This window comes from Rhinopithecus bieti, unplaced genomic scaffold (assembly GCF_001698545.2).
Source record: "Rhinopithecus bieti isolate Rb0 unplaced genomic scaffold, ASM169854v2 scaffold_7398, whole genome shotgun sequence".
Classification (NCBI taxonomy): Eukaryota; Metazoa; Chordata; class Mammalia; order Primates; family Cercopithecidae; genus Rhinopithecus; species Rhinopithecus bieti.
Genome location: NW_016805783.1, coordinates 857,827 through 877,603, shown reverse-complemented (window position 1 = coordinate 877,603; position 19,777 = coordinate 857,827). Strand labels below are relative to the sequence as shown.

Below are 19,777 nucleotides of genomic sequence, written 5' to 3'. Positions count from 1 at the left end.
GTCGACTGCTGGGCTGTACTGGTCCCTGAGGCCCTAGGCAAACTTCAGATCTCTGGCAAGCTTTGCAAACTATTCTAGTACAGTATTTCCTTTTTATCCTTTCTCAAATATATTAGCAGTCAAAGAAAACAAATTAATAGGAATAGGCTTTCCATGGGACTCTTAAGCCAGGGTAGGGAAAAATAAAACAGGTGAGTGCTTCTCTACCATTCAAGAAGGTCTGAAGGCCAACTCTGGATCCAATAATCATTGCCTTCAACCAAACTTCTGCTGAGTCTGCAGTGGAAGGTAGGGGTCACAAGTCACAGCATTAAGGCAATAGTATATTAAATGGCTCACAGGCTTTCAGTAGAAAATCACATGATCAATATTGGTGATGATTTCACTCAGGATGCTTTCCATTCAATGACAGAGCCTATCCTCCCATCCGCTTTTATTTAGCAAATCCCAGATGCTCCCAGAAATGATGTAATATCCTACACGATGCTTTGAGTACTTTGCCAGAATTAGAACTACATGGTTGAGCAATCTAAAAGTAGATTTTGAAACTTCTAAAGCCTTGTGTAATTTCAGACTCTAGATATGAAATGTATTGATTGCTACAGCGGTCCAAATTGATGGCCAGCATTTACATTTTTAAGCCAGTTGAGATACTCTCATGTGACTCAACTGATCTATTGGGGTAATGGCCTTGGCCTATTTAACTCAGCTAAATGAATTAGTTAAATTTATTTCAAATGTGTATCAAGCCTCCACCACATGGCTGGATAAAAAGCAGTAAGATATGGTACTTGATCTATAAAGTGCTTATAACCTACTAGGGGGAAATGAGACACATAGATCATATACCAAATATCCATTGCAATATGATGAGGGCTATGGTAAAAACACAAAACCCCAATTCTATGGAAGAATAGACATGTATACACTCATAATTTAAGCACAGCACAGGGTTCATGCAAAGCTCATTCTGTCATGTGACTCCTTCCTATAGCGTGCTGGGGTTTTATTGTTCAAAATTCATTTGGACACACTAGAGAAATTCATGTGCTTAGGAGGCAATCCATTCAAAGAAATAGCTCTAGATTTTACATTATGGCTTATTAATTTTTAGCATACATCTGCCCGTGGTAGGCAGAGTAACAGCCTTCCAAAGATGTCCATATCCTAATTTTCAGAACCTGTATGTTACCCCACATGGCACAGGAACTTTGCAGATGTTAATTAGAACAGGAAGCTCTCCAAGCCATTACAAAGACCCCGGGGATGGAGACAGAGCTCATTCCTTCAAGAGCACTGGACTTGCCATCTGAATGCTGGTTCTACCCCTTTGGCCAAGCCATTATGCCTATGGAACACTCAGTTTTCTGATCTGTAAAATGGAAACAATAATAGTTACCACATGGAGGGGTTTCAAAAGTCAAACTAGCTCGTGTATATGGAAACTCTTTTTATTTTTAGGTGCTCCTTTACATTAATAACTAAAGTTATGGCGGACTCTGTTAGACATTGGGAGATCAGTAAGGAGAAGGAGAGGGGAGGGGAGGGTAGAGGGAAAAAGAAAGGGGAAGGGAAAAGAAAAGAAAAGAAAAGAGAAAGAAAACAAAAAAAAATCTGCCCTATAGAAACTTAGAATCTAATTGGTGAGATGAAATTTATTTGCAATTGTTCAGTAGGAATGTCACAAAAATAAGATTAAAGTTCAACAACAAAGGTGGAGGCCATTAGTAAGCTTTTTGCAGAAGAGGAGAATGGAGGCTTGCATGAAGTATCAGAGAAGTGGTAGGTGGGAAAGACTATATTAGATACTACAAGATAGATAGGTGGTGTGGAAGAAAGCATTATTTGGCTCATAGGCCCCTGTAATCAGAATAAATAACAGAAGCCAAAGTGTGGAGTCAAGAAGGGGCTGGGTCAGGGAGAAGGAGAAAGTCTGAAAAGAATAGAATTTTGTGTAGAATATGAGGATATGGTTGTATGGAAAGCCTTGAACGTCAGAGTAAAGTTCCTGAACACTTTCAATCATTAGAGTAACATACAAACCAGCTTTTGAAAAACACTGGTCTGGCCTACAAGCCTGAGCACCTACTCAGCACCAGACTGCGAGCTTGCCTCATTCTATACCTTGTCTCACTCAGCGCTCATCACAATCCATGACAGATGAAAAGAAATGTGGCTTGGGGAGAGTACATGATGTAGCTAAGTAACACAGCAAGTTAGTGACAGAGTTAAAATTAACTTCTCCCAGGGATGAAGCTGAATTGATCACGGTGGATAAGCTTTTTGATGTGCTACTGGATTCAGTTTGCCAGTATTTTATTGAGGATTTTTGCGTCGATGTTCATCAGGGATATTGGCCTGAAATTTTCTTTTTTTCTTGTGTCTCTGCCAGGTTTTGGTGGATGATGCTGGCCTCATAAAATGAGTTAGGGAGGAGTCCCTCTTTTTCTACTATTTGGAATAGTTACAGAAGGAATGGTACCAGCTCCTCTTTGTACCTCTGGTAGAATTCGGCTGTGAATCCGTCTGGTCCTGGGCTTTTTTTAGTTGGTAGGCTATTCATTACTGCCTCAATTTCAGAACTTGATATTGGTCTATTCAGGGATTCAACTTCTTCCTGGTTTAGTCTTGGGAGGGTATATGTGTCCAGGAATTTATCCATTTCTTCTAGAATGTCTAGCTTATTTGCACAAAGGTGTTTATAGTATTCTCTGATGGAAGTTTGCATTTCTGTGGGATTAGTGGTGATATTCCCTTTATCATTTTTATTGTATTTATTTGATTATTCTCTCTGTTCTCCTTTATTAATCTGACTAGCAGTCTATCTATTTTGTTAATCTTTTCAAAAAACCAGCTCCTGGATTCATTGATTTTTTGAATGGTTTTTCATGTCTCTATCTCCTTCAGTTCTGCTCTAATTGTAGTTATTCATTGTTTTGAAGAACACTGGTCTGTCCTACACGCCTGAGCACCTACTCGGCACCAGACTGCAAGCTTGACTCATTCTATACCTTGTATGCTAGCTTTTGAATTTGTTTGCCCTTGCTTCTCTGGTTCTTCTAATTGTGATATTAGGGTGTCAATATTAGATCTTTCCCACTTTCTCCTGTGGGCATTTAGTGCTATAAATTTCCCTCTAAATACTACTTTAGCTGTGTCCCAGAGATCCTGGTATGTTGTATCTTTGTTCTCATTGGTTTCAAAGAACTTATTTATTTCTGCCTTAATTTTGTTATTTATCCAATAGTCATTCAGGAATAGGTTGTTCAGTTCCCATGTAGTTGTGTGGTTTTGAGTGAGTTTCTTAATCCTGAGTTCTAATTTGATTGCACTGTGGTCCGAGAGACTGTTTGTTATGATTTCCATTCTTTTGCATTTGCTGAGGAGTGTTCAACATATGCAAATCAATAAATGTAATTCATACATAAACAGAACCAATGACAAAAACCACATGATTATCTCAATAGATGCAGAAAAGGCCTTTGATAAAATTCAACAGCCTTCATGCTAAAAACTCTTAAGAAACTAGGTATTGATGAAACATATCTCAAAATAATAGAGCTATTTATGACAAAGCCACAGCCAATATCATACTGAATGGACAAAAGCTGGAAGCATTCCCTTTGAAAAACCAGCACAAGACAAGGACACCCTCTCTCACCACTCCTATTCAACATAGTATTGGAAGTTCTGGCCAGGGCAATCAGGCAAGAGAATGAAATACAGCATATTCAAACAGGAAGAGAGGAAGTCAAATTGTCTCTGTTTGCAGATGACATTATTGTATATTCAGAAAACCCCATCGTCTCAGCCCAAAATCTCCTTAAGCTGATAAGCAACTCCAGCAAAGTCTCAGGATACAAAATCAATGTGCAAAAATCACAAGCAATACACCAATAATAGAGAGCCAAATCATGAGTGAACTCCCATTCACAATTGCTACAAAGAGAATAAAATTACAAAGGAATACAAATTACAAGGGATGTGAAGGACCTCTTCAAGGAGAACTACAAACCACTGCTCAAGGAAATAAGAGAGGACACAAACAAATGGAAAAACATTCCATGTTCATGGATAGGAAGAATCAATATTGTGAAAATGGCCTTACTGCCCAAGGTAATTTATAGATTCAACGCTATTCCCATCAAGTTACCATTGACTTTCTTCACAGAATTAGAAAAAACTGCTTTAAATTGCATATGGAACCAAAAAAGAGCCCGTATAGCCAAGACAATCCTAAGCAAAAAGTACAAAGCTGGAGGCATTATGCTACCTGACTTCAAACTATACTACAAGGCTACAGTAACCAAAACAGCATGGTACTGGTACCAAAACATATATAGAGACCAATGGAACAGAACAGAGGCCTCAGAAATAACACCATACATCTACAACCATCTGATCTTTGACAAACCTGACAAAAACAAGCAATGGGGAAAGATTCCCTATTTAATAAATAGTGTTGGGAAAACTGACTAGCCATATGCCAAAAACTGAAACTGGACCCGTTCCTTACACCTTATACAAAAATTAACTCGAGATAGATTAAAGACTTAAATGTAAGACCTAAAACCATAAAAACCCTAGAAGGAAACCTAGGCAATACCATTCAGGACAAAGACATGAGCAAAGATTTCATGAGTAAAACACCAAAAGCAATGGCAACAAAAGCCAAAATTGATAAATAGGATCTAATTAAACTAAAGGCTTATGCACAGCAAAAGAAACTATCATCAGAGTGAACAGGCAACCTACAGAATGGGAGAAAATTTTTGCAATCTATCCACCTGAAAAAGGGCTAATATCCAGAATCTACAAAGAATTTAAACAAATTTACAAGAAAAAAACAACCCCATCAAAAAGTGGGCGAAGGATATGAACAGACACTTCTCAAAAGAAGACATTTGTGCAGCCAGCAAACATATGAAAAAAAAGCTAATCATCACTGGTCATTAGAGAAGTGCAAATCAAAACCATAATGAGATACCATCTCATGCCAGTTAGAACGGAGATCATTAAAAAGTCAGGAAACACAGATGCTGGACAGTATGTGGAGAAATAGGAATGCTTTTACACTGTTGGTGGGAGTGTAAATTAGTTCAACCATTGTGAAAGACAGTGTGGTGATTCCTCAAGGATCTAGAACTAGAAATACCATTAGACCCAGCAATCCTATCACTGGGTATGGACCCAAAGGATTATAAGTCATTCTACTATAAAGACACCTGCATGCATATGTTTATTGCAGCACTCTTCACAATAGCAAAGACTTGGAACCAACCCAAATGCCCATCAATCATAGACTAGATAAAGAAAATGTGGCACATACACACCATGGAATACTATGCAGCCATTAAAAAGGATGAGTTCATGTCCTTTGCAGGGACATGGATGAAGCCATCATTGTCAGCAAACTAACACAGTAACAGAAAACCAAACACCGCATGGTCTCACTCATAAGTGAGAGGTGAAGAATGAGAGCACATGTACACAGGGAGGGGAATATCACATACCGGGGCCTGCAGGGGGGTGGTGGACTAGGGGAGGGATAGCATTAGAAGAAATACCTAACGTAGATGATGGGTTGATGGGTGCAGCAAACCACCATGGCACACGTAGACCTGTGTAACAAACCTGCACGTTCTGCACAGAACTTAAAGTATAATTAAAAAATTAACTCCTCTATTTCAGAACTCAAACATTCATCAGACTCACCCCAGATCCCATATGATGCCAGGTACAGTAATGACTTACAGAGCCAAGCTTGGCCATGTGGTGTGGGAGACAAGACTGGCAGGAATTATAGAGTTGTAGTTGCTCCAGCAGGGTGACAGGGGCTTCTTGGAAGCAAGTGGGAGAAGCACTAAACCAGTTTTGGGATGGAACAAAATGCCTACAGGTGAATCGTTGCATATTTCTTTTTTGGCCATCTTCACACTATTTTTCTTAAGGTTGGCTGAGTGTTATGAGTGGTACGAAGCTCAAAAATTGGCAAGGATTGCATCCAAATGGAAGACTGTCCTGTTGGCCCGTCCCTCCTCCCTGCAGCGTGATTGGGAGGGCTTGGCTATTCGAAAGATATTCAAGGCATGGAATCTTCTACACCCCATGTAGAATTGCAGATGACATGATTGTATATTCAGAAAACCCCATCGTCACAGCCCAAAATCTCCTTAAGCTGATAAGCAACTCCAGCAAAGTCTCAGGATACAAAATCAATGTGCAAAATCACAAGCATTCCTATACACCAATAATAGACAAACAGAGAGCCAAATCATGAGAGAACTCCCATTCACAATTGCTACAAAGAGAGTAAAATACCAAGGAGTACAAATTACAAGGGATGTGAAGGACCTCTTCAAGGAGAACTACAAACCACTGAGCTAATCAGAGACCGCCCAGCTGGAGGTCTCCTTTCCTCAGCTCTGTTCTCTCCTACCCGCTGTGAGGGCGGTCTCGGAAAAACCGCCACACCGTGTACTTTTCTGCATTCCGCATTGTGCATTTATTAGGAATGCACACATCTGGAATTCTTGAACAACTGAAAATGCACCTGCAAAGTCTTAAAAGGAAAGACAAGCTAAGCCTTTTTTTAAAGCTTGGTACTGAAAATAAACACTCTCATCATAACTGAAGTCTTGAAGACAAAAAGAATCTAGCAGCGTGAGTCCATTTGAAAGCCTGTTTTCCAAAACCAACGCCAGTGGATAATAAAGTCAAAAACCCAATATGACTTAATCGGCTCTAAAATGCAGATAACATTTAAACAATCCACATGGATTGTGCTTTTTTCTCCTACCATGTCACCTTCAAAATCACTTCTAAATCTACGTAAATTGTAAATCAGTTCGTACTCAACCACCGGCTTTACAGCAAGTTGGCTCTTTTCAAAAGAGTCACGTCTTGAGGTACCTTGAGTTTTATTCTCTTACACTGGCCTCCACAAGCTTGTTTCTTCTCACGTTTCCCCCTCTAGCTCTCCCTGAAGGCTTCACATCCTCTACAGAGAGCATGAAAGAAACAGATGGAGAGTTGGGGGTGGGAGGGCAGAGAGAAAGAGAACAGAAGAGAAGAAAGAGAAGGAAAGAGAGAGGAGAAGAAGAAAAAGACAGAGGGAAGAAAGAAAAAAAGAGGCCAGACGCGGTGGCTCACGCCTGTAATCCCAGCACTTTGGGAGGCTGAGACGGGCAGATCACGAGGTCAGGAGATCAAGACCATCCTGGCTAACACAGTGAAACCCCATCTCTACTAAAAATGCAAAAAAATTAGCCAGGCGTGGTGGCGGGCGCCTGTAGTCCCAGCTACTCGGGAGGCTGAGGCAGGAGAATGGCTTGAACCTGAGAAGCGGAGCTTGCAGTGAGCCGAGATGGTGCCACTGCACTCCAGCCTGGGTGACAGAGCGAGACTCCGTCTCAGAAAAGGAAAAAAAAAAAAAAAAAAGGAAAAAAAAAAAAAAAAGGAAAGAAAAAAGAAAGAGAGAAAGGAAGGAGTAAAGAAGGAAGAAGTCTGTGTTGAGGCCTGTCCTTAATAAACTTCTCCCTGGCCAGCAGGTTGCTCTCCACTAAAGCAGTCCAGTGCTGGGCCCAACAAAAGAATACAAATCCCTTCTCCAGACCCATTAGCACCCTCTACACTGGCTGTCTACATAAAAGGGGAGTGACTTTTTCTGTTTTACTGGGATGTTATGGAAAACATACTATCATGAATCATGATTTGCCCCAACTTCATTTGGTTCATCAACATCTGGCTTTGAACTACAAATCACAGGGCCCAGAGCAGTCATCCATCACCTGAACCCAAGGTCAGTCTCAATAGATGTGTAACTGTGTATTAATAAAACACCCAATGAAGAACCGAAGTATTAGCCAGTCACCATTAAAAAGTCTATCATCCACAGGAAATTAAACATTTTTACTTGTGGTAGACCCACTGGAAATGCTCACAAATAACTAAGGCTCCTGATGCATTTGCTTTGGGTACAGCACCATTTCCAGTTGAAAATCCAGTCAAAAGCACTTTTGTGATGGGTATAAGCACTTGATTCAGGGGTGCTCACCAGGCAAACCCAAAAATTGTAAAATAAAACACTGTAACATTTTCACGAAGATGTCAAACATAAGTAGTTTTGTTTTAGGCCTTTTCCGAAGTATCTTTCCCCAAATGTTCATTTCAGAAAGCTTTTAGGTGCTGATTTTCATATCATTCATATTATAAGAAATTGCAAAGTTATACATAAGCTACTTCTAGAGCAGTCACCTTATCCATGGGTTAGGGGGAGAGAATAACAGAAATTCTGTGACTCATCACTGCACCTTTTTTCTAACATAAAAGCATGATTTTGTCACAGATAATGAGCACCACCTTGGCTATGGCTACTGATTATATAACCGTGAGCATTTATGTCTTCAATAGTATGTTAGTAGTCTTTGAAGACACAATTCTCAAATTTGCAGAAGCTAGTTTCACTTGTTCAGAGGAAGATGATGATGAGTGCTTTTTTCCCCAATGGGAAAAAGATTTGATTATTATTTTATTATTATTACTGTTAAAAGGTTGATGCCTCATGAATTCTTACTGACTGTTATTTTTGTGAATTCTATTCTTGATATTACCAAATATAGATACTTCTGGAAAGTGGCAGCGGCACATTCAGTTTTCAAAGTTTGCTAATGACAAGGAAGGGAAGTATGGGGCCTCATGGGGCTGGCTACATAGAGAAAGCTTTGAGCATGTTTATGAACCAAAAGGGTCAGCAGAGAGGGGGCAGTAGAAAGTATAAGGAGAGAGAAAGTTGATAGAAACAGCTCCAGGGGCAAGTGAAAGATTTGCTTATTATTTTTTTTTTTACCTGTGGGCAAAAAAAGCGCTTATCATCAATGTATTCCTCTGAACAAGTCAATATTCATACTTGCAGTTTGCAATGACTGTGAAGCCAAAGCCAGCAGTTTTATGACTGCTGCTCTTGCACCACAGAATGAGAAAACCAGCAAGGACCATCAAACATGCGGGAATAATAATGCGCTCATTGAAATGGGTGAGCTCACAGGCAGGTTTCATCTACAAGGGCAAAAACGTTCTTCTGCCTCTGAAAGTTAGCTTCCGCCACAATTTCCATGAAACTTGCTTCAGAACAGAACTCTTGGAAACTGTAAATGTTTTTAATTCTCAAAGGAAGATAGACAAAACTCAATCAGAGTAACTCATAATTGGCTTGGCTAACGGTCCTTATGTGAATTAGTCATTTTCAGCAGTTCAAAAAATCCTAGACTAGCTTCCTCCTGGTGTCCTGCACGCTTCTATGCTCCCTTCGGGTGGCAAATGTTGAAGGCATTCCTGCTAGTATTACTAGTTTGATGGTGATTTCCTGATTTTACCTAGTGCTTTCTGTCACTATATCAGGCGGCCACGATGGAAGGAGGTGCAGAGATCATTCAGCGTTATGGACTAAACTGTGTGGTCCCCTCATTCACATGCTCAACCCCCAATGTGACTGTATTTGGAGACAGGGTCTTAGCGAGGCAATTAAGGTAAAATGAAGTTATAAAGCGGCTCAACTCTGATGAGACTGGTGTTCTTATAAGAGACACCAAAGACATGCAAAGCTTTCTCTCTCTGCCTACACGCACTGCGGATGGGCCATGTGAGGACGCAGCAAGAAGGCAGCTGTCTGCAAGCCAGGAAGGAAGCTCTTACTAGAAATGGAATTTGTTGGCACCGTGATTTTGGACTTCCAACCTCTAGAACAGGGAGAATATAAATGTCTGTTATTTAAGTCACCCCGTCTGTGGTATTTTGCTATGGCAGCTCTGCTGGCTACAATGTGACTGTTGTAGTCCAAGCAGTGTACACAGTGCACAGCATGTACGACTATCGCCCCTAAGATCTCTCATGTACACAATTTCAGCATGATGTTCATAACGCCCTTAAGGGCAACACTGTGATGTAGGAGAATAAGTTAGATAAAACCCATCGCTTCTTAGCTGCAGGGTCTTGAGCAAAGTCCTCAATTCCTCCAAGCCTCAGTTTCCTCCTGTTATAAATGTTTGTTAAGCTGGTTAAATCTAGCCTCTGCACCAAATGTAATAAGATTCGGTACTGTTAAGCATTTTTCATCCACCATGAAGAAACTCACTGCATGGGTGTTTGCATGTGTATGATGATTTCTAAGTGTTCAAAGGAATATTGTGTTGGTTTCTTTAATTAAAGAGTAAAATTCCATTTTAAAATGTCTGTTATCATTGCGGTGAGAATTTTTCTGCCTTCATGGCTGCAAATTTCACTGCCTTAACCTTCTGGTGGATTGATCAGTGAGTCACTCACTGGTGACACCTCTAAGCCTGTCACTAGGCATGAGGCTAAAGCTGACCTCTAGATAGTGTAGGCTTCCTGGAAATCTCTTTAGATCATCCTAAGTCTGCTTTTGTCAATAGTTCCAGAAAAATAGACACAGAGTTAATGGATCATATTCATTAATATCAAGAATAGAATTCACAAAAATAACAGTCAATAAGAATTCATGAGGCATCAATCTGTTAACAGTAATAATAATGATAATCATAATAACTCAGATAGATGGAGACTAACTTTGGGAAGCCACTGACTAAATGCATGATCTCAGTAACCCTTTAGGTTAGATACCATTATCCTCACTATACAGGGAGGAAACTGAGGGACAGAAAGGCTAAATAACTTACCCAAGGGCCAATGTAGGAAGTGACAGAGTAGGTTTGAAATGCTCCGTGGGACGTGACTACTGTGCTATGCTGTCTCCACTGCAGGATCTCTAATGCCCGTCATCTGCACCATGGGCTTTAATTCAAGTGAATCTCCCTCCTACCTTCTGTGGTAAGTAACACCACCAAAGAGATCTGATGTTGGAGAGGTTCCCACGTACTTCTAAATGATACACAGTAGTTATTTCCATTCACAGAAATCCTCCTGCAGGGATTTCTGAAATCATTCTATTGTACAAAATCTGTATGTTCCTGATTTAAAAATATACAAAACATCCTTCCAAGTCATTTGAATTAACACTAGTATTAAGGAAGCTAAGTCTGCATAACCGGCCCCCTGGAAAGACAGAATGCCATCTCCTCAAGTCTAAGTGCTGTGTAATCATTAATCTACAAACCAAACGGAGATATTACCTGTTCTGCAAACAGCAAATCAAACAAAATTCCTAGGTGCTGCCAAGGGAACAAATCATACAGAGAAACTGCTCTCTGCTTCTCTCTTGAAAGCCCTGACTGTTTCCAGGGGCCCTAAAACTCATTATCCCCCCTGTGGGTGAACAGCAGACTCCAGTAGCTGTATACTTCTAGAAAGTGGTAGCAATACATCTAAATGTTTTCAAAGTTTGCTCATGACAAGGAAGGGAAGGATGGGATTCAAGGGGTGGGTAGGTAAAGAGTGTTATGGACCAAGAGTGTCAGCAGAGACAGGACAGTAGAAAATGTAAGGAGAGAGAAAATTGATAGAAACAGGTCCAGGAGCAAGTGAAAGATTTGCTCCAGTGGAATTAACATGAATATACGTGGGGATGGGGGGCAGCACTTAAATTTTAGAGACAAAAATGAAGATGAGTAGCAATGCAGTTTTTTAGATAGAAAGATATTTGTGTCCACCGGCCTCTACTTTCTCAGAAAAGGTGTGAGAGGGTTGAGGTTTGGATGAAGAAGGCTTGAGGAGGATGGAAAATGTTTAGAATCAAAAGTCAGTTGGAAAGGGCCAAAAGGATTTCCAAGTAGAAGTGACTGTGGCATTAAGCTAAAATGGCATAGTTTATAGTGGACTGCTTCCAGAGCAGAGGACATGGGGTTTAGTCCATTGCCACTGAGTTGGGTCAAGCCCTTAGAAAATTGTCTTCTGACCTGACTTTCAAATGGAAACCTACCCTTCTGTGATTTATCCAGGCTTCCTTGATCTACCTACCCTCTGCTTGCAAGACAATCCAAGGTCCTCAGCATGACACACAGGCCTTTCCCTAACTGGCCCCCATTTGTGTCTCCAGCATCAGTTTTTGCCTTCTGCCATATTGAACTTAACTGTCATTCCTCCAGAGCCTCAGGCCCTTTCAGTGCTGCTGGGCCTTGACCAAAGGATTCCCCTGAAATATTTTTCCCTTTAATGTCTGGGAAATAATATGTACTTTTTTTTTAAAGGCTGCCTCCTCTGAGAAGCCTTCCAGGGTCACCTTAGGTAAAATTGATTATCAGTCTCTCTTTTTGCCAGCCTTATCTATGCCCTGTATGTGTTACTGACATCACAAGTTCATATTTCATCTATTTAAAAATGCACTTTTATTCACATTTTTAAAAAAATCCCTGAAATAAGCCAGATGTGGTGGCACATATTTGTAGTTGCAGCTACTCAGGAGGCTGAGGCGGGAGGATCACTTGAGCCCAGGGCTTGAGGCTGTAGTGTTATGATTGCACCTGTGAATGGCTACCACACTGCAGCCTTGTCAACACAGGTAGACCTTGTCTCAAAAACAAAACAAAAAAAAAAACCCTTAAATTTGCATGTAACTTATAATCAATGGTATATCATAGTTTAATGACAGAATTAAAAAAATTTTGGTGATACCAAAAAAAAAGAAAAAGTACATCTTACATTGGAGAGCATTTGGTGAAATGCAGCTTCATTTTCTAACTTTCTAAAGTGAGTGTAGGAGTGCTTCTCATCTTGCCTCCCACCCCACCACCCCCACCACCTTTGGCAGTGTCTGGAGACATTTTTGGCTGTATCAACTTGCGGCGAGGAATATGCTGCTGGCGTCTAACAGGCAGAGGTGAGAGATGATGCTAAACATCGTACACAGGACAACCCCTGACAACAAAGAATTAGCCAGGTCAAAATGTGAATAGTACAGAGATTGAGAAACCCCAATGAAGAGAAACAATACCTATTTGGGTATATAATAGGCTTTATTATGTTTGATTTTAAATAAATCTTTTACAGTGTATAGTGCAACTTAATATATAGCAACTTTTTCCAAACCTTGGCTTGTACAGAATAGCAACTCTTGAGACATATTCTAAGCTCTCCTCCCGACTCCCTTCTGCTAGATGCCCCAGGGGAATCAATACAGCAATGCTCCTGGTCAAAATCTGAAAGCCAGAATGTCTCAGAGAGATCTGTGACCTTAAACCAATTAGGTTAGTTAATGGCAAGTCCAGGACTGAAACGCAGACCCCCAGATTTCCGCAATCTCACTCAGCCTGGGAGACAGCTGCTCCGTTCCCCAGCTAAACTGGCTAACACAGTTTGGTACCTTAAGAGGAAATGTGCCCTACCTATATGAGCTGGGTGACTTAGCAAGAGTTTAGCATTAGTATTCACGCTTTAACACCCGGGAGCCACCCGGCTCTCACCCCCCTTTATGATAATTTAGGTTGACTCTGTAAGACCCCTTAGCTCCGTGGGGAATTGGATTTATGCAAAAAATAATAGTGATTCATGAATGTGAAGGAACTTTAAATAAATGTAGATGATTTCATCATACAAAAGGCAGAAAGGACTTAGTAAGTGTATTTAAGGCTCTGGAGGAAGCGTTATTAATTTGGAAAGTGGGTGGGGGGAGCTGTCCTCTATCCATCCCTACAAGCTGCAGGTGTGGAAAGGGCCTTTCCAGCGCAGGAAGCTGATTTCTGTGAGAGAGGAAGGAGTTCCAGGGGGAGGTTTTGGCAACGCAGTCCCCACATCTCGGTTGTGCCAGCCAGGCGGGCCTCAGGTGGGTCTGGGGATCTCTGCCCCTCCTGCTGAGTCCCCAGCGTGTCCCCCGCCCCCTTTCTTCTCCCACTGGGGCTGAATCACAGTGGGCAGCAGTGTTTGGGATCCTGCGATCAACCCACCGCCATCCCAGCAGCCCCACCCTTGGAGGACTGGGGGTTGCCGTGCACGTCAGAGCGGATGGCGCGGGCCAGACTCACCTTCAGGTGGATGGGAAAGGACCGCTCCTGCTGGAGGGGCCCCAGCAGCGTCTGCTCCACGCTAACCAGCTCCGAAGTCGAGTCCACCACGCGGGCTAGCGCGCTGCGCATCGCCATCCGGGCCAGGGTGCAGGGCCCGCGGTCCCGGGGGAAGGGCAGCAATTCGGCGCCCCCCTCAGCGCCCCGCACTACCTCCTCCTCTGGGGAGCTCGTCCGGGCCGCGGTGCCCCGATTCCTGGTCCCCACGCCCCCGCCCAGCTCCTCGCGCCAGGGCCCTGGCCGGGCCCGCGGCGGGCCTGAGCGACGGGCTGGAGCGGTGAACACGTGGTCCGGGTCCCGCGGGTTCCCGGGGGCGCCTGGACCGTCCCCCCAGCCCCACTCCTGCTGCAGCAGCTGCAAGGTCTGCAGAGCCACCATTTGGTGGCTGATGGAGGCCACTAAGGGCGCGGGGCTGGCCATCGCTTCCGCCGGCGGCTCGGCGCGCTCCGCGTGCAGGTGGAGCAGCAGCGAGCGAGGCGGGGGCGTGGGGGTCTCCAGGGTCACATTTTCTAACCCGCGGCTCCTCGGCCTCAGGGTCTCACAGCGTGTGTGGTCGGCCCCGCCCCCGGCTCTGAATCGGTGACCCGTGCTGGCCTCTGCCTTCGCCCGAAGTCCGAATCAGGCGCGTTCTGACCCAAACTGCCTGACGCGCTGCTCGGTGTGCACTTGAAAATCAGCGAAATGCTGAGCACTCGTTCTTCCCTCTCTCCAGGGCTTTGATGAGAAAACGTGCTGCTTTGTGCGGGCGCATCTATCGGCGGGGATACCCAGCCCCCACCTCCTTCAAAGGACGCCTGCCAGTGACCACTGAGGTCTGGGAGGTGGGGGTGCAACAGACCCACCCTGGGGCGAAAGTACGAAGAGCTCTAGAAAAACTTGCAAAAGGAAGACTGTGCCTTTCCCAACCCGAGGGGAATTTTCAGAAACTTATTGAAGCAGCCTTCAAGGCCTTGCATCCGCCAAACAAAAGAAGGAGGAGTTGTGTATCTAGAAGTTCTGCTCTTCTCTGCTTTGTTCGATGCCACTTGAGCACCGAGAGCCTGGTGGCTGAACTAGCATCAGCAAGCCTCAAGGCCCAGACCTGGCACTGCCCAGAAAAGCCTAAATGTTTTTTTGTGACACTCCCAAAAGACTTAGGCAGCAAGGCTGAAGTTAATCCTTTTATGAGCCATGAACTTAGGGACAGCTGTACAAATAGTTGCTGTTTTTAATTAAACCCAACATGGCTACTTCCTTAACTTAGAAAAAAGCGATTGGCAATGTTATGCTTTGATAGATTGGAAACCATGGGTGTGTGATCACACTTAAGAAAATAGAAGATATTTGAGAGAAATGGTATGGAAAACCAGTCCGGAGCAGCATTGTTCCTGCTTGCTTTCTGCAAGGAAAACCATTAGACAGCCCAACAGTCCAGTAAAGCCGGAGTCATGGTGCATGCCCATGACAGACAGGTGGGCCATGGCAGACCTGAGGATGGAATTTCATTCCTCTTTTAGGAGCCAGACTGCACCCTTGGTGCTGTGGAGATCTGGAGAGGCCTTTGAGTGAAAAGGCCACACTGGTTAGTCTGTGAGTACAAAAGAATCATCAGAAGAGATATGGAGAGGGATGTGGGGTCCTTTAAGGTTTCTTTAACTCTGAGATAGTATGACCCCATATAATCCTCCCAACTTGCCAGCAAAGGTTCCTTCTCCTTCCCAGTGCTTTCTTCGCCTATGAAAACAAATCCGAATGCCAAGGTAAAGAAAACTTTCTTAAACAAAAACGAGTATGTTCACACTAATTATAACTAAGTAAAAATGCATGTCTGTGCATTGACAGAGAGGAAATTACTTTGGAAGGAAATAAATAGTTTAATGCTGATTAGATTTTCTTGCCATGAAGTTACTTAAGTTCATAATAAAAAATAGAAAAATTTTTCTTTTCTAAAAAAATCCTCAAATGTTGAAATATATTAGGTTTAGCAGAGACTAACCAGCAATAGCAAAAATGAACCCCTAATTTTCACAGAGCATGTCAGATCTCCAGGGCTGCCTCTCTTTCCAGATACACAGGAAATTCAGTTTCATGGGCTAACGCTTCCACTATCAAATGGCTGAGTGCAAAACTTTCTTGACAGATGGAATTGCAGCCAACAGCAGAATTGAAATCACTAGACACAGGCTGACCTGAGGCCCCACACTTCTACATACCACGCTGAGTCAGAGCCATGAGACCAACTGAACCTCAGGGAGTATGACAAAAGGGTGCCAGAAAACCTTGGGGCCTGAGGGATGGCACATGCTGCTTAAATCGCTGCCTGCTTTTTCTAGTATTCTTAGGAAACCCTGGATCATCTGGCAACTGAGTAAAACACTCAGTTTTGTCTGTCTTGGCTATGGGTCACACTGTCTTTTGCTATGACCCCAAAATGGCTTGTGTTCCAAAGCTAGAGATATGAGAGCCTAACTCAGGAAAAGTTTTCATAGTCTATTTGGATGAGTCAATGGCATAGCAGATCTACATGTGGTCTAAAACACCTCCATAGTTATGTTTACTGAGCTACCAGACGAAGTAAGAGGCGGCCTACTTCTTACCCACTGTACTCACAATTTGAGGCCATTCTGTAAGACACATTCAAAAGAACAAAGTATTAGACATCTGATATGTTTGTTTCACAGCATATATTTCACTGTTTTATAGAAATCAGAACCTCATTTCACAGTAGATGTTCCTTTTCCTCCACACTCTGCCCGTGAAGTCAGATGGGATGAGCCCATCTCACTGCAGAAGGTTACTGGATCATCTAGCCTAAGTCCCTTCACACATCACATCCCACAGTGAATGGAATGTGACCCAGCTAGAGCTGACGAGACAGTATCTTTTAAGATGCTTTCAGCTGAATGCACTGTAAAAGAGAAAACAACAGTTACAGAGTTCAGGCCAAAACAAAAAGTGTAGGCCAAGAGATGAAACAGCAAAAGATCAAATTCCCTTTAAACCAGAAAACTCAACATAACATAGTTTAATCAATAAGAATAATTCATTGTCTCACATCACAAGAAGTCCAAAGGCTCCAGAGTTGGTTAATACAGCAGCTCCTCAGTGTCATCAAAGCCCTTTGTTCCTTCCTTCTTTCTGCCATGCCATTCCCAGCACATCAGCTTAGTCCTTGATCTTTGGGCTAATTCTCCTATGGCTACTAGTAGCTGCTGGCATCATGTCCAGACAACAACAACTAGAAGAAAAGGCCATCTTTTCCTGTGTATTCCTTCTCAAGAGCAAGGAGACACTTCTCAAAAGCCTTCAGCTGGCTTCCTCTCACATCTCCTTGGCCAGAATTGTGTCATATGTTCTTGCCTAATCAATCATAGTCAAGAGGAAAGAGGCAACCATGAGAGTCTAAGGTGAACTTGAATTCAGTGTAGGAGTTGGGGCTGAATTTAGGCTCCCTTGAAGCAATTGGTGGAGGGAGGATGAAAACTGCTTGATATGAAGCAAGGTTTTGTTACCAAGCATCAGCAATGGCAACAGAGAACAATGAGGATTTTGCAGGGGTTTCCGGGTAAAGAATATATCAGCTCTCCAGGACTGCTTCTTTTTCTCAATACACAGCAAGTCCATTTTCATGAGGCTCATCTTTCTACTGTCAAATATCTGACTTCAGTGACCCCTGTGCAAATAAAGCTGACAGGATACAAGTTCTGGAGCCTCTGCAGCCATCTCATGAGTTTGATGGGGACAGCCCACCTATGAATGAGCTAGCACTCCTGGAGAGAAGACATTCAGGAAACAAAAGCCAACAGATGTATAGAGAGAAACGATGGCCATATAGCAGCCTTTGAGCTCCACATTCAGCACCACCTCTGAGCTTCTCAATTATACAAGCCAATGAAGTCTCTTTTTGCTTAAGCCACTTTGGATTGGGTTTACTGCCTACTGCAACAGAAGGAGTCACAGCTGAAGCAAATAGCCTGACATATGTTATAGGAAAGATAGCATGTTCATGGAGTGACCCTGTGACCCAGTGCCCCTTAGGCAAAGCACTGACAGAAGGTGTCTTAATAATCAGTTATTTGATTTCGGCTTAACCAGCCAACTACTTCTAGCAGTGCTTATGCCATTCACCTAAACTTTCTACAATTTCAACAATTGTGGGAAAAGTTCTTTGTGTAACTCTGATGGGAGCATTTTTAAATGAGCACTGGAAACATTCAGCACCCTGTGGGATGGAAAAGAGAAGAGGGTAGAAAGCTCAGTGAAGTGAGAAGCAATTTTCTACCTGTTAATGGGCAAGGTAGAGTGTTGTTAGATAAACCAATATTCTGGAACTTCTATTAATCCAAAGTTTCCTTTCCCGCATGAGCGAAAGATGCAAGTTCCTATGTGGAATCGTGGGGAAGCTGGGCACAGTGAGAACCGAAGGGAGCTGACAGAAGGTATAGCTCTGTGGAGCTGTCCTCAAAGGACTTGGCAGAGCCCAGATACATTTGAGCCCTGTTTATATTCTTTGGCATTTTTCCTCAAAAAGGATCCAAGAGAATTCCAGAAATGGAGTTGTTAACCTTCAATGTACCCTGGTGAAGTTCATAGGTGAGGTCAGAACAAAACACGTCCAAAGAGACCAAAGAGTTATTATTCTTGAATGAAAATTATGATTGAGGAGAAACAGATGCTGAAGAGATACACCAAGATATGAAAGTGTACTGTGAAAGAGAAAACAATGGAACTAGGACAAGGTGTAGGCCCAAGAAAGAAAGAAAGAGCAAAAAAGATCAAATTCTTTTTTTTCAATGTACCATTGTAATGTTTGAATATGCCAAGTTATGAAAGCAAATGCACGTGCTGTTCTAACTTTGGCCTAAACATTTTATTTTGGGGGTAAAACAAAGATGCAATACCACCCTGAAGTCTCTGAATTGCCAAAAACAATTGTTTACATAGGATGGTGTGCTTTCAGAACATCATATATGCACTGCCTTCCCAGACCTTCTGAAGCTGGTGAAGTTTAATGAAGCTAGAGAAGAAAAATAGACAAGAGTGGGTAAACGGAAAGAAAATAAGTTCGAAATGTTGACTCCCACCTGCCAGTCCAGATGTCACCTTATGTACATCTGTGCCTTTGCAATTTGTCAACACAAAATGCAATTCTTTCTGGACATATAAATCATTGTGCTTAGTTCTGTCTTAATAAATCAGTTATTTGGTTTCAGCTTAGTAATCAGTTTATTTCCAAGGAGAATTCTTGATATTGGCAGAAAAAAATCAAAAGTGGAATTTTTAAAAGTCAATATAATTTTTTCTAATTATTGTAGCTTTGGTGGATGAGTTCAAGTTTTAGAGTGATGGAATGCCATGAATTTTCATGCTGCCTACATTTCATTAAGACAAACTTGCTGGATCTCCCCTCCATTTTGGATTATAAAATCTAACCCCTGGGGAATATCCTTTCACTTGGAGAGAAAAATTTAAAAGCTTCTTGGTTTCCTGAACTATTTTGATTATCTGAGTAGATATGGCTTATAGTATTGAAATGAGGTGGCAGAAAGAGTAGTAGTGATAAAAATGGAGAAGAGGAAGGTCAGGAGTGTTTCAATGACTTTGCCAACTTAATTCCAGGATCCTTAATGAAAAAAATGTGACCACTTTATCACTTTCCAGGATCATTCTGTATTTTCAAGTTTCAGTAGATACCCTTCTACTGTGATGGAAAGAAATACTTGACTTAGGTCTATATATTTAAATTTATTTTTATTTTTTATTTCTATTTATGTATTCATTTATTTTTGAGATAGAGTCTCTCTCTGTCAGGCAGGCTGGAGTGCAGT

The 19,777-nt window shown here is 42.3% G+C and overlaps 1 protein-coding gene across 2 annotated transcripts in view; it reads right to left on the bottom strand.

Moving 5' to 3' along the window:
• DLEU7 (deleted in lymphocytic leukemia 7) overlaps nucleotides 1-14,682 on the bottom strand; it is a 129,928-nt gene extending 115,246 nt beyond the window's left edge. For both annotated transcript variants that reach the window (XM_017873744.1, XM_017873743.1), the window contains exon 1: nucleotides 13,932-14,682. In XM_017873744.1, the coding sequence (XP_017729233.1) occupies nucleotides 13,932-14,390 (459 nt within the window). In that variant the 5' untranslated portion in view covers nucleotides 14,391-14,682. The remainder of the gene's footprint in view (nucleotides 1-13,931) is intronic.
• Nucleotides 14,683-19,777: the final 5,095 nt, after the last annotated feature.